At 44.5% G+C, this 15,153-nt stretch overlaps 1 protein-coding gene across 2 annotated transcripts in view; it reads left to right on the plus strand.

The window, feature by feature from the left end:
• The window catches only part of FSTL3 (follistatin like 3), a 522,081-nt gene extending 507,916 nt beyond the window's left edge, over positions 1–14,165 (plus strand). For both annotated transcript variants that reach the window (XM_077254309.1, XM_077254313.1), the window contains one exon: positions 10,827–14,165. In XM_077254309.1, the coding sequence (XP_077110424.1) occupies positions 10,827–10,879 (53 nt within the window). In that variant the 3' untranslated portion in view covers positions 10,880–14,165. The remainder of the gene's footprint in view (positions 1–10,826) is intronic.
• The last annotated feature ends 988 nt before the right edge of the window (positions 14,166–15,153 follow it).

Below are 15,153 nucleotides of genomic sequence, written 5' to 3' on the forward strand. Positions count from 1 at the left end.
TTCCGGTCAGATGCTGCCCCATCAGCAGTCATTTTATATCTATCAAGAGAGGGAACTATGTAAGTCTACGTTCACATTTGCGGTCTGCGCCGCAGCGTCGGGCGCCGCAGCGTCGCCGCATGCGTCATGCGCCCCTATATTTAACATGGGGGCGCATGGACATGCGTTGCACTTGCGTTTTGCGACGCATGCGTCACTGCGGCGCACGCGTCCGGGCGCAGAGGACGCAGCAAGTTGCATTTTTGCTGCGTCCAAAATCAACCAAAAAAAGGACGCATGCGGCGCAAAACGCAGCGTTGTGCATGCGTTTTGCTGCGTTTTTGTTTGCGTTGTGCGTTGCGTCGCCGACGCTGCGGCGCACAACGCAAATGTGAACGTAGCCTAATAAAAGAGGGTGCTGTGAATAACAAAAATAACAAGAGTACACTCTGTAAGAGACAGTGTTGTACATAACAGTAGAGGAAGCTATATAATAAGGGATGGCATCATATATAACTAGAGAGGATGGTACATAATAAGGGATGGGCTATACATAAAACAGGAAACTATGTAACTAAGGATGGCGCTGTACATATACAGTATATACTGTACACTATATACTATGGGACTGTGCTATACATAAGTGAGTACACTATATACTAAGGGACTGTGCTGTATAATAAGTGAGTACACTATATACTAAGGGACTGTGCTATAGATAATAAGCCTACATTCCTGAATCCGTGTCCAGTGTCGATGTGCAGCCCACGTTTACAGACTCATTGATCATGTTCTTTTGTGATCCTCAAAATCCAATCAGATCAGGACATTCTCTGACCCTCACGGATCTTATTCTCAGATCCGTGATTTTCACGGATGTGTGAATGGAACTATAAAACTCTACGAGTAATAAGCAGCACTGTGCCCCCCATTACCTATAATCTTTGCTGCCCAATAATATAAATTATTCAGTCTGTGACTCTCCCCAATTACCTGTAAGGCTATGTGCACACAGAAAGTATGCTGGGTTTTACAGTAAAAGCAAAGTGAATGAGATCGCTGAAGTCTCCTGCAAATGTTTCATATTTTTTTCTTCCTTAAAGATTTACAGCAAATTCAAATCTGCATAATGTCAATTCTTGCTGCTTATTGCACCCACCCTTAGGCAGCGGAGCTGCAGGGATCGCTCCTCGCCTGCCGCACATGAGGGCAATCTGGGCTTGGTTAGCTGAAAAAAAAGCTTTATAAAATATAACTTTTATTAAGTTCAATATAAAAAAAACAGAATTTTATATACCGACCACAAAGGTGAAAAGTGCAACGTGCAAAAAGGATATATATATATACAAGTAGTTGTATAGGGCTAGAGAAGACATCGGAACATAGGCTGGTATAATATATTAAGACCTAGTCCTATATGCTTCTATAAAAAATGCAGTGGCGTAATGATTTACAACTGCTATGTATTTGTAGGTATCGCCTAGAGTTATCAAATTGTTCCTTCAGTAAACAAATAAAATGCGACTACTGGCCCTATAACACAATGCCCTATAATCGGCTGTATATCTGCCCTTGAGACCAGCCATCCATATAATTCATTCTTTCAATGTAAATACACTGATCGTCATCCAAAATAGAATGATCAACTCTCTCTCTCTCTCTCGAGAGAGAGAGAGGCACCGGATGAAACGCATGTCCTTCAGGCACAATCCGGCGCTAATACAACTCTATGGGAAAAAAAACGGATCCGGCGTGTGTTTATTGACGGAAACGTCCCTTCAGGCTTTTTCGCCGGACAGAAAAAACGTTGCAGGGAACGTTTTTTGAGTCCGGCAAAAAAGCCTGAAGGGACGGATCCAGCACAAAACGGATGAAACGCATGTCCTTCAGGCAGAATCTGGCGCTAATACAACTCTATGGGAAAAAAACGGATCCGGCGTGTAAAAAAAAGGACCAGTTTTTTTCCGGATTTGCCGGATTGTGCCTGAAACAAAAAACCTGATGTGTGAAAGCAGCCTTAAACACATTAAACTCTCTCCTCCGCCCACCACTGCCACCTCCAACTCCCCTCATCTCTTCTGAGGACTTTGCCACCTACTTCAAAAACAAAATCGACCAAACAAGGCAGACCTTTACTGTTCCACCACCCCAACCACTCCATATACCAGACCTCTATCCTTCCCCAATAACTTCCTTCTCCAACATCACTGAAGGAGAACTGCTTTCCAAATCACACCTCACCACCTGTGCACTTGACCCCATCCCTTCCCATCTGCTTCCCAACCTCACTAACATGCTCATTCCAACCCTAGCCCATCTTTTCAACCTATCGCTATCTTCTGGTACCTTCCCCTCTGCCTTCAAACATGCCACCATCACACCCATCCTCAAAAAAGCTAACCTTGACCCAACTGCTATGCCCAGCTATGGCCCCATATCACTGCTCCCGTTTGCTTCCAAACTCCTTGAGCAGCATATCCATGGTCAACTTTCCTCCCACCTCTCATCTAACACTCTCCTCAACAACCTCCAATCTGGCTTCCGCCCCCACCACTCCACCGAAACTGCTCTGACTAAAATTACTAGTGACTTACTCACAGCCAAAGCTAACAGACAGTTCTCCATTCTCCTCCTTCTCCACCTGTCCTCTGCTTTCGACACAGTCGACCACTGCCTACTGCTACAGATTCTTTCTTCTCTCGGCATCAAAGGCCTTGCCCTGTCCTGGATTGCCTCAAACCTTTCCGGCCGCACAATTAGCGTTTCCCACTCCCACACTACCTCCTCACCCTGCCCTCTCTCTGTTGGAGTCCCTCAAGGTTCTGTCCTAGGGCCCCTACTTTTTTCCATCTATACCCTTGGCCTAGGACAACTCATAAAGTCCCATGGCTTCCAGTAGCACCTATATGCGGATGACACTCAAATCTACCTCTCTGGCTCAGATGTCGCCTCTTTCCTGTCCAGAATCCCAGAGTGTCTGTCAGCCATATCCTCCTTCTTCAACTCTCGCTTCCTAAAACTCAATGTAGTACAAGAGATGTGGTGCACTCCGCATGGAAAAAAAAGGTGCAGGCTGAACACAAAGTCACAATGTCTATAGAAAAAACAGCCGCACACTCAAGACTTGCAGGTTTTTACGTGAAAGTTGTATTTTTTATTTTTAGTACAGGCATCACCAAATGCTTATTAGTGTTCAGAGAAAATGACGGATACTTTAAGTTACGGTTAACGTTTCGACCAAGGCTGGTCTTTGTCAAAACCACACTTCTAATGGAGGGTAGAAAAGGTGCAGAGGCAGTCCGGAGTGGGCGGAGTCTGCAAGGGTCCTGTAGCACTGAGTCCGTCACCTTGGTGATGCAGTGACACTGCATCACCAAGGTGACGGACTCAGTGCTACAGGACCCTTGCAGACTCCGCCCAGTCCGGACTGCCTCTGCACCTTTTCTACCCTCCATTAGAAGTGTGGTTTTGACAAAGACCAGCCTTGGTCGAAACGTTAACCGTAACTTAAAGTATCCGTCATTTTCTCTGAACACTAATAAGCATTTGGTGATGCCTGTACTAAAAATAAAAAATACAACTTTCACGTAAAAACCTGCAAGTCTTGAGTGTGCGGCTGTTTTTTCTATAGACATTAAAACTCAATGTAGACAAACCCGAACTCATCATCTTTCCCCCATCTCGCGTATCCCCCCTACCTGATCTATTTATTATGGTAAATGGCATCACTCTCTCTCCTGCACCTGAAATCCACTGCCTCGGGGTAACTCTCGCCCTCTCCTTCAAACCACACGTCCAAACTCTTGTCGCCTCCAACTCAAAAATACTGCCAGAATCCGTCCCTTCCTCAGCCCACAATCTACTAAAACTCTTGTGCATGCCCTCATTATCTCCCGTCTCGATTACTGCAACACCCTCCTCTGTGGCCTCCCCGCTAACTCCCTTGCACCACTCCAGTCTGTCCTCAACTCTGCTGCTCAGCTAATCCACCTCTCTCCTCGCTACTCCCCTGCTTCTCCTCTCTGCAAATCCTTCCACTGGCTCCCAATTCCCCAACGAATCCAGTTCAAACTACTAACACTGATCTACAAAGCCATCCACAACCTGTCCCTTCCCTATATCTCTGAACTAATCTCCCACTATCTTCCCTCACAGAATCTTCGATCCTCCCAAGACCTCCTACTCTCCTCCACACTTATTCGTTCCTCACACAACCGCCTCCAAGATTTTTCCCTAATATCCCCCATCCTCTGGAATTCCATGCCTCAACATGTGCGATTATCCACCACCCTCAGATCCTTCAGATGGAACCTGAAAACCCATCACTTCAGGAAAGCCTACAGCCTGCAATAACCATTCTGCCGCCCCACCAACCACCCGGGCTGCCGCCCCACCAACCACCCGGGCTGCCACCCCACCAACCACCCAAGCTGCCGCCTCACCAACCACCTGAGCTGCGGCCACGTCACCAACCACCTAAGCTGCCTCGTCGCCACCGCCAGAGCTGCCGTCTCACCACCACAGGAGCTGCCACCTCACCACCAGTGCTGCAGCACCCCGACCTCCTGTCTCTTCCCCATTATCCTCTCCCCTCTACCAGTCTGTCATTGTAAATTTGTTTACTGTTAACGATATCTATAACCCTGTATGTAACCCCTTTTCTCATGTACAGCACCGTGGAATTAATGGTGCTATATAAATAAATAATAATAATAGATATGGCAAGCTTGTCGCTCACCATTTGTTGTAACACTATTCTCCTATATGAGGTTTGGTAATCAGCCTCTCTTTTTTTCTAATTGGGACGTTACTTGTCAGGCTTTTCAATTGCCAAGACACATTTCTCTTCACCTCTCCTGAAGACTGTAGACTTGTACTGGCAAGAACCCAAAATTCCACAGAAGTAAGAGCGATTGAATTACCTTACTGTTCCCCAAAGCAAATAACCACAGCAAAAGATCAAGCAACCTTATGGCAACTGGATAATCGGTCATCACGACAGTCACCAAAAATTAATGGCGGAATTGTATTTTGTTTTTAACAATTTTACTTGTAGTTTTGAGTAACACCAATACTGTACAAAGTACTGACAAGCTGGGCAAATCCAATATGGATATGTTGATAAAAACAAAAATAAGCTATGGGTCTTTTTATAAGAGGATGAAAAGGCACAGGATTTGGTTCATGATTTGAGGGTTCTTGTGGCATACCAAGCTGATCTATCATCTACATGTGGGGGTGATTAGGAGATGATGACGCCACCAAAATTGTATCGTTAACAGAATGGGATTGTGTCCAGGAGAGATGAATTATACAAGTACAAAAACTATTTGAAATGAATACATTAGCTGGGTTATTTTTGGGTTTTCCCAAGTACAGCCAGCACCAACCCAAAAGCTGAGTGCGCTCCTTTTTCCTTAATACATTAGCTGTGCACATTAGGAATTAGTTATGCTAGTTTGGTGGTGAAATGTAGGTAACAGGATCCTTTTAAGGGGTTAAATAAAAACAGATTGCCAACTCACACCTAATAGCCCACCACCCATTGGTTCAAAACACAGTACTCTAATTTTATCTTTAAATTCCTAATCTTGGGAAGTTTACATACTTTTGCCACTCGCAGACTGGTAATATTCGATTATTTGCGTAATGTAAAATAGTGTCTGCAGTGTCTAATTTCAAAGTCTAATAGCATTATTATTGTCACTTGCCCCAGCTTATGCATGCTGGCTAAGTAATAAATATCTGACAGAAGTAAACATTATTATTAAAAACAGGAAAATTACAATCTATATATATAATTGTCTAAGGGTTTTTCCGTCTGTCTGTCTGTCTGTCTTTCTGTCTGTCTGTCTGTCTGTCCTGGAAATCCCGCGTCTCTGATTGGTCGAGGCCGCCTAGACTGTGGCCCGATTCTAACGCATCGGGTATTCTAGAATATGCATGTCCCTGTAGTATATGGACAATGAAGATTCCAGAATTCGACGGGCACAGTCTGCCGCGAATTCGCCTCGACCAATCAGCGACGGGCACAGTATCGACGTAGATGTCATAATGGTTGCCATGGCAACGATGATGTCATAAAGGTTGCCTCGACCAATCAGCGACGGGCACAGTCTGCCGCGAATTCTGGAATCATCATTGTCCATATACTACGGGGACATGCATATTCTAGAATACCCGATTTGGGGGTTAAGGGGTTAATGAGAAGCACTGTCTGTCTGTCCTGGATATCCCGTGTCTCTGATTGACCAATCAGCTATGGGCACAGCATGGCGACGATGATGTCATAAAGGTTGCCTCGACCAATCAGCGACGGGCACAGTCTGCCGCGAATTCGCCTCGACCAATCAGCGACGGGCATAGTATCGACGTAGATGTCATAATGGTTGCCATGGCGACGATGGTGTCATAAAGGTTGCCTCGACCAATCAGCGACGGGCACAGTCTGCTGTGAATTCTGGAATCATCATTGTCCAAATACTACGGGGACATGCATATTCTAGAATACCCGATGCGTTAGAATTGGGCCACAATCTAGTGAAACATAAGCATGCATTACATTTAGCATCCTTCTTGTGGATCCTGATGCAAGTCACTCATGACTAGACTGTTGTGTGGTATGTAGCTTGATGTCCTATTTTCCTATGTTTTGCTCGGTACTTGCGTTGTGTGCCATGCCTCTAGACCCAGGCTGGCCTCTTGTTTTTGTGATGGCAGTTCTCAGATGAACTGTAGAAGTTCCTTATAAAACTATACATCACAGATAGTGAGTGCTTAAAGGGAAGGTGCCATCAAAAAATTTTTTTTTCCAGCAATTGAAAAATTGTAAAGAATGAATGTTTACATTTTCTTAAAAAATATTTTCATTTGTTTATAATTTAGTAAAATATGAAAAATAATTTTAAAAGGTTTGGCATTTCCACTTTTAAACACTAGGGGGAGCAGCTGCTGAAATTTGACAAAAACCTAGTGTACAACTAGCTCACATTACTGCACTGCAGTAATTATGCGCGGAGTCTGCTGACGTGTGTGATGTCTCCTCTCCTCCCCTCCTGGGTGTTTGCTAAGGGATAAGAGAGGATGATATTCAGGAACCCAGTGAGCAGCCATTTTGTTGGTGACTGCAGAGTAAGGCTGCCGTCACACTAGCAGTATTTGGTCAGTATTTTACATCAGTATTTGTAAGCTAAAACCAGGAGTGGAACAATTAGAGGAGAAGTATAATAGAAACATATGCACCACTTCTGCAGTTATCACCCACTCCTGGTTTTTGCTTACAAATACTGAGGTAAAATACTGACCAAATACTGAATGTGTGATGGCAGCCGTATACTGACAAGTAGACAGTCACCGAGGATGGCAGGCAGCAAGGATTCTGGGAGATATGTGGTGGAGGGAGCAGGGTGACAGCAGCACAGAGTATTTCAGGAGAGCAGTGTGCTGGCCTATAGGGGGGCAACATGTTCAGCCAGGGATTGTACATAGAGCGCTGTCTTTTATACACATGGATGGGCCGTCTGCTCCACAGAAATCCAGGAAACATTTCTGCGGATTGATGGCCTGTTCTGATCCAGACATTGCATGCAAAGACCCCATTCCCCTCCTCAGCTCCTGTCTTCTCCATCCTGTCCTGGCAATGTGTGAAAGTGAGACGACAGGCGAAGTACGGGGTGACGCTGGGAAGGAAATGTAGCCATATAGTAACGATAAAAATGAGACCCCTCTCTTCAGCTGCCTCACCAGCCCTCCCCTGACTGCACCTAACTGGAGGTCATGCTGCCCCCTCAATTACCCCAGACCCGCGTGCAGGTGCTCAACCAGAACCACCATAGAATGGGTCCCCTTTCTGAATATAATACCGCCATATAGATCACACATAAAACCACCATATAATTCTCACATAATACTGCCACATAGATAGATCACACATAATCCCACAATATAGTTCTCATATAATCCCGTCATATAGTTCTTAATTATTGCACCATACTGATCAAACATAATACAACCATACATATCACATATAATACTGTCATATAGACCACACATAATGCCATCATACAGGTCACACATAATAATTAGCGGCATCAAGTGTGGTCTATATGGCAGTGCTATGTTAAAAATATACATTATATGGTGGCATCATGTGTGATCTATATGGCAGTTTTATGTAATAAATATATCCAGCAATATTATGTTTGATCTATATGGCAGCATTATGTAAAAAATATATATGGCAACATTACGTACGGTCCATATTACAGTATTATGTAATAGATATATCTGGCGGCACTATGTATGACCTATATGGCAGTACTATGTAATAAATATATGTGGAGGTATAATGTGTGGTCTTTATGAGTATTATGTTATAAAATATATATGGCGGCATTATGTATGACCTATATGGCAGTATTATGTAATAAATATATATGGTGGTATATTTATTATGCAAAGGCAGGAAAGTTGTGAGCTATGCCCTTCTGTGACCCCCACAATTATTATATTTTATTTTTATTTTTTTTGGGGGGGGCAAATAGACCATATGCTTTGTCGCCCTATGATTTGTATGTACGCCCTTGGTGACGATCCTCACAGCTTGTCCTGAAAGACACGAGGCTTGCGGTGTCAGTGAGATTGAGGTGGGTTTCAGGGAGCACGAGATGGGTGTCGGGGAGTATGGGGTGGGTATCAGGGAGCATGGGGTGAGTGTCAGTGAGTATGGTGTGGGTGTCAGGGCCCAGCCACAGTCTTTCCTCTTCTGCTCCCTGGATCACTAGTCTCAGACTGCTGCCACCTGCCCTCTGCTCTGGAATGTATAGTAGGAAGATCAGGCAGGAGACCTGAGGAGCTGCAGGACTACGACACTTAGGAGCTCAGTCCTGGCATGCTGGGACTTGTAGTGACACAGCAGCTAGAGCTTGCTGAGTGTCATCACCCCCTGGGGTCTGCTTCCTTGTGCCAACCATAGCCCAAGTGTTAGAACAATATTATTGTGCCAACCATAGCCCACCTCTTTACACTGTGCAGACCTTTCACCTGATCCATAGGTGAAGCCCCCAGACTGCTGCCTGCCTGCACACTGATCTTCCTGCACCATGCACAGCAGGCAGCGAAGGGTTAACCATTACTGGCCAGCCTGGGTGCCACCCCTTGTAACCACCCAGGGATCCCCGGCTGCAGAGAGTTGCTCTATTTTTAGAAACACGGACTCCAGGCTGCACTGACAGTCACTGTGTGAGTGTGAGGAGGTGCAACACATCCAGGCTCCAGCCATCAGTGCTGCACAGAGAAGCAGCAGACATAACGCTCCATATACAGGGAGACACGCTGCTGCTGGGGGATTTCTGGCCCCTGGACTGAGGGAGGAAGCTTTCAGCAAGACAGTGCAGGTCGGCAGTGATGGCAGCCTGTACTGTAATACTAATTACAGGCTGCGATCACTGCTAGCACTGCAGATACTTACCCTGGACCCTCGCTCCCAGCAGCTTCTCCCCAACATCTTCGGTCATCGCAGCCCACAGCAAACAAAATGGCCGCAATCTCCTCTCACAGCTGTGACGTAGCAGCTCAGTGGGCGTGGCCAAGTCACAGCTGTGAGACAGGAGATGGAGTCGGAGTCCGACCGTTGGCTCCTATGTCCATGGCTGCCGTAAGTGAGGAATGCAAGTGTCGTACCCAGACACTTACATCCACACTAATGAAAATGGCGGCCTCCAGTGGCCAAAGTAAAAGGGAATAAATAAAAAAGTATGAAAGTAGTACATTTAGTTTTGTATTAAAAATAATTGATTATATAATCAATAATTATTAATACAAAAATTAAAATCACGGCACCCTCCCTTTAAGAGCAGACCTTTCCAAAAATTGGCCTTTAGCAGACTCTTTTCGGTCAGCCAAAGGACAAGAAATTAAGTTAATAAGCAACATTGCTGCAGTGGTTCTAAGTTGCCATGTGCATCTGATCTAACCTGTGATGCAGGTCTGGTGCACAATCTACATTGCATTGCACCTATTTGTGGGTGCTCCTCACAGTGTTTGCAACTGCTAGCTGCTCCCTTCTGTTCTGAGTTAGCATAGTCAATGAATTCTGGGCCTGAGAAGCGCACAGTGATGTCCTTGGTGTGCTGTCTGGCCAGCACATACTAGAGAAGTCTCCACTGCCTGAGAATGTATCTAGGTCATTGGTAAGCAAATAAGTAGATGTCTTATTGAATGGCCCATATCTTTTCACCTGGCCCAAAGTGTGCTTCAGGAACAGAATGAGGATAGTGCATCAGTAATTTTTGCCCGGACAACCCTCTTCACTGCTAATATATGCTGCAATAAAAGCTTATTGTAACATTTATAACAGCAGCAGTTAATCAAAACATATAATTAATGTTTTTTAAAAAAGTGATAACATTAATATTAAGCATAATGTGTTTGGCCTATTGGTTCAACCTTCTACAACAGTCCGAGTTTTTCGTGTGGCCCATTGTGAAAATGAATTGCCCATCCCTGTTCTAGAGGCATGGGCTAATCATTCCACGTATTTAATCCAAAATAGTTTACTGCTGTTTATAGAACATTTGGTGATATTTGATGTCATTATTTTGTAAGCATCAATGTTTATTTATGTGTAAAAATGTATTAGGCCGGGGTCACACTTGCGTGTGTAATGTGCGAAACTCACATCAATCAATATTTCTATGCATCTGAAAGCTCCACTTCGCTCCCGAATGCCGGCGGCAGTGCCGGGAATTGATGCGCGAGTTTCTCGCATTACACAGCACGCAAGCGTGACCTCGGCTTTAGTGTATGTAACTATTATTAATAAGACTTCTTTCTGGTTTGGTTTACAGTGCAATCCAATTTTTCCATGGATCTGGATGATGCAGTGAAGAACTTTGTGTGAGATCATCATTGTGCCACGCAAAAACAGCAAAACGAGCACACGGGCATTCCATGTGTATATTGTACATACCGTGAGGCATATTTATTAACTGAACGTGTTATTTATATGTTTCAGCTAGGCTCCTTTACTCGAGAGTATACATAGCAGAGTTCAGTTTTAAACGCTGGCATATTTAGGCGATATCTTGTAGGAAATGTCATGTCATGTAGTACGACTTTGTGAATCTGTTGTCACTATGTTTTGGTGGATGCATCCTATATCTTAGGAGCATGAAATGTGTTCCTCAGGCAGCAAATGAAGTCTTTCCATCTATTACAGGGAGGCATGGTGACACAGGTTCTAAAAGGAGAGAAAAATGAAATTTAGTGTATGGTGGTTATTTAGTCTTCTATGATAAACAGGTAAAGCAATAGAAATTAAGATTGTCACTGTTTTGTCACTGAACAAAGTCTGATTTTTATTTTTGGAATATGGCAGCTTAGGCTGGTTTCACATTTACGTAGGGCAGAGCTGCGGAGGGCTGCGTACTTCCTCCGTTAAGCCACGCCCACTGCCACACCTCTTCCATTCAGCTCCACCTACTGTACATCGGCATGCACACTGCGTACCTATCTTTAACATTGGGTACGCTGGCCTTGCGAATGTATGCAGATGCATCCGCATTCGTCGTTTTGATGCTGTGCCGACAGCAACAAAATGCAACATGTTGCGTTTGACACAGTTTGGCGCAGCGTCAAAATGACGAATGCTGAAGCATCCGCATCCATTCACATGGCCTGTGTACCCAATGTTAACCCCTTCATGACCCAGCCTATTTTGACCTTAATGACCCGGCCGTTTTTTGCAATCCTGACCAGTGTCCCCTTATGAGGTAATAACTCAGGAACGCTTCAACGGATCCTAGCGGTTATGAGATTATTTTTTCATGACATATTGGGCTTCATGTTAGTGGTAAATTTAGGTTGATAATTTTAACATTTATTTGTGAAAAAAATGAAAATTTGGCGAAAATTTTGAAAATTTAGCAATTTTCAAATTTTTTATTTTTATTCTGTTAAACGAGAGAGTTATGTGACACAAAATAGTTAATAAATAACATTACCCACATGTCTACTTTATACTCTATAAGGGTTAAAATTTGACCAGCGATTTCTCATTTTTACAAAACCATTTTTTTTAGGGACCACCTCACATTTGAAGTCAGTTTGAGGGGTCTATCTGGGTGAAAATACCCACAATTGACAACATTCTAAAAACTGCACCCCTCAAGGTGCTCAAAACCACATTTAAAAAGTTTATTAACCCTTCAGGTGCTTCACAGCAGCAGGAGCAACATGGAAGGAAAAAATGAACATTTAACTTTTTAGTCACAAAAATGATCGTTTAGCAACAATTTTTTATTTTCCCAAGGGTAAAAAGACAAACTGGACACCAAAAGTTATTGTACAATTTGTCCTGAGTACGCCGATACCCCATATGTGGGGGTAAACCACTGTTTGGGCGCACGTCAGGGCTCGGAAGGGAGGGAGCACCATTTGACTTTTTGAACGCAAGATTGGCTGGAATCAATGTTGGCGCCATATTGCGTTTGGAGACCCCTGATGTGCCTAAACAGTGGACACACCTCAATTCTAACTCCAACACTAACCCCAACATACCCCTAACCCTAATCCCAACTCTAGCCATAACCCTAATCACAACCCTAACCCCAACACACTCCTAACCACAACCCTAACCCCGACACACCACTAACCCTAATCCCAACCCTAATCCTAACCCTAATACCAACCCTAACCTCAACACACCCCTAACCATAACCCTAACCACAAGCCCAATCTTAACCCTATTTCCAAATCTAGCCCTAATTCCAACCCTAACTCTAGTTCCAACCCTAACCCTAAGTCTATGTGCCCATGTTGCGGATTCGTGTGAGATTTTTCCACACCATTTTTGAAAAATCCACAGGTAAAATGCACTGCGTTTTACCTGTGGATTTACCGCGGATTTCCAGTGTTTTTTGTGCGGATTTCACCTGCAGATTCCTATTGAGGAACAGGCGTAAAACGCACAAAGAATTGACGTGCTGCGGAAAATACAATGCAGCGTTTCCGTGCGGTATTTTCCGCACCATGGACACAGCGGATTTGGTTTTCCATAGGTTTACATGGTACTGTAAACCTGATAGAAAACTGCTACAAATGCGCAGCGGCCAATTCGCCGCGGATCTGCAGCCAAATCTGCACCGTGTGCACATAGCCTAATTCTAACCCTAACCCTAGTTCTAACCCTAGGGTCATTTACTATATATTTTTATTTTTATCACCGTGATAGGTTTTATCACAGTGATCAAAATGTACCTGGAATGAATCTGCCGGCCGGAAGATTCGGCGGGCGCACTGTGCATGCGCCCGCCATTTTGGAAGATGGCGGCACCCATGGAGCAGACGGACGGACACTGGGAGGCTCAGTAAGTATGAGGGGGGGGATCGGAGTACGGGGAGGTGGGATCAGAGCACAGGGGAGTGGACAGGAAAACGGGAGAGCGGACAGGCGGATGGAGGGGAGCGGAGCACAGGACGAGGACTGGGGAGGCGATTGGTGGCGGTGTGGGGGGGGCAGATCAGGGTTTCCAGTCATGGCCAATGATATTGCAGCATCGGCCATGGCTGGATTGTAATATTTCACCAGTTTTCATAGGTTAAATATTACAAATCGCTCTGATTGGCTGTTTCACTTTCAACAGCCAATCAGAGCGATCGTAGCCACGGGGGGGTGAAGCCACCCCCCCTGGGCTGAAGTACCACTCCCCCTGCCCCTGCAGATTGGGTTAAATTGGAGTTAACCCTTTCACCTGATCTGCAGGGATGCGATCCCTCCATGACGCCACATAGGCGTCACAGGTCGGATTGGCACCGACTTTCATGACGCCTACGTGGCGTCACTGGTCGGGAAGGGGTTAATGATAGGTACGCAGGATGCATGCCGACATAGGCGGAGCTGAATGGAAGAGGGGTGGTGCTTAACAGAGGAACTAAGCAGCCCTCGCACTCAATAGGTCTGCCCTACGCAAATGTGAAACCAGCCTTACACTGCTGGCCTTAACCATGCCAGTACATTGCAACTGTATAAAAAAGGCTTTTATTCACTGATTAATTGGTATCAACTGTTCAGTTTCAGGTGTAATTTGCCTACAACTTGTTAGGTCAGAGACCACAGTGCTGTTTTTCTATTTTTCTATCTTTGTGTCTTTACTCTTTTTCTATCCATGAAATTAAAATTATTCAAACGTAAAGCTGTGTCCTGTCATTTTACATTATTTTTATATATAAACAATTAAACATACATCCACCCAAGTCTCCCATTGTTTCTGTAGTATAGGTACTGGACCTGTGTTACCCTATCGCGAAGCTTCCTGAGAATGCAATTTTTAAAGCATCTTTAAAGTATATACAGATCTGGCAAAAATCAACCTCTTCATGCCGTAGCCCTCGTTCGTTTTTGCATTTTTGTTTTTCTCTCCCCTTCTTCCCAGAGCCATAACTTTTTTATGGCCATGTGAAGGCTTTTTTTTTGCAGGACAATTTGTACTTTCGAATGATACCATTGCTTTTACCATGCCGTGTACTCAAAAATGGGAAAAAAATTCCAAGTGCGATGAAATTGCAAAAAAAGTGCAATTCCACAACTGTTTTTTAGATTTCTTTTTACCATGTTCAACAAATGCAAAAACTGACCTGCCATTATGATTCTCTAGGTAATTACGAGTTCATAGACACCAAACCATGTATAGATTTGATTTTTTTTGACCATTTAAATAAAAAACAAAGTTTGTTTAAAAAAATAAAAAGCGTCATTTTCAGAGACCTGTAGCGTCTCCATTTTTCATGATCTGGGGCTGGGTGAGGGCTTATTTTTTGCATGCCGAGCTGACGATTTTAATAACACCATATTGGTGCACATACGATCTTTTTTTTTTCACTTTTTGCAAGCTTCAATAGTCTCCATGGGAGACTAGAAGCTGCAGTTGTTTGATCGGCTCTGCTACATACAGGCGATGATCAGAATGCCTGTGTGCAGCATAAATGCTCACTTGCTTCGAGCACCGACCGCTGGGCAGCGCTCATAGCAATCCGGCAATAACAACCACAGGGGTCGCATGCCAACCCTTCAGCGACCTTGCAGTCATGTGACACGGGCGCCGATGGGCAGTATTGGTGACATGCTTCTGGCGCGGTCACATTTAATGCCGCTGTATAACGTGCGGCTGTTAGAGG

Source organism: Ranitomeya variabilis, chromosome 1, assembly GCF_051348905.1.
Source record: "Ranitomeya variabilis isolate aRanVar5 chromosome 1, aRanVar5.hap1, whole genome shotgun sequence".
Lineage (NCBI taxonomy): Eukaryota > Metazoa > Chordata > Amphibia > Anura > Dendrobatidae > Ranitomeya > Ranitomeya variabilis.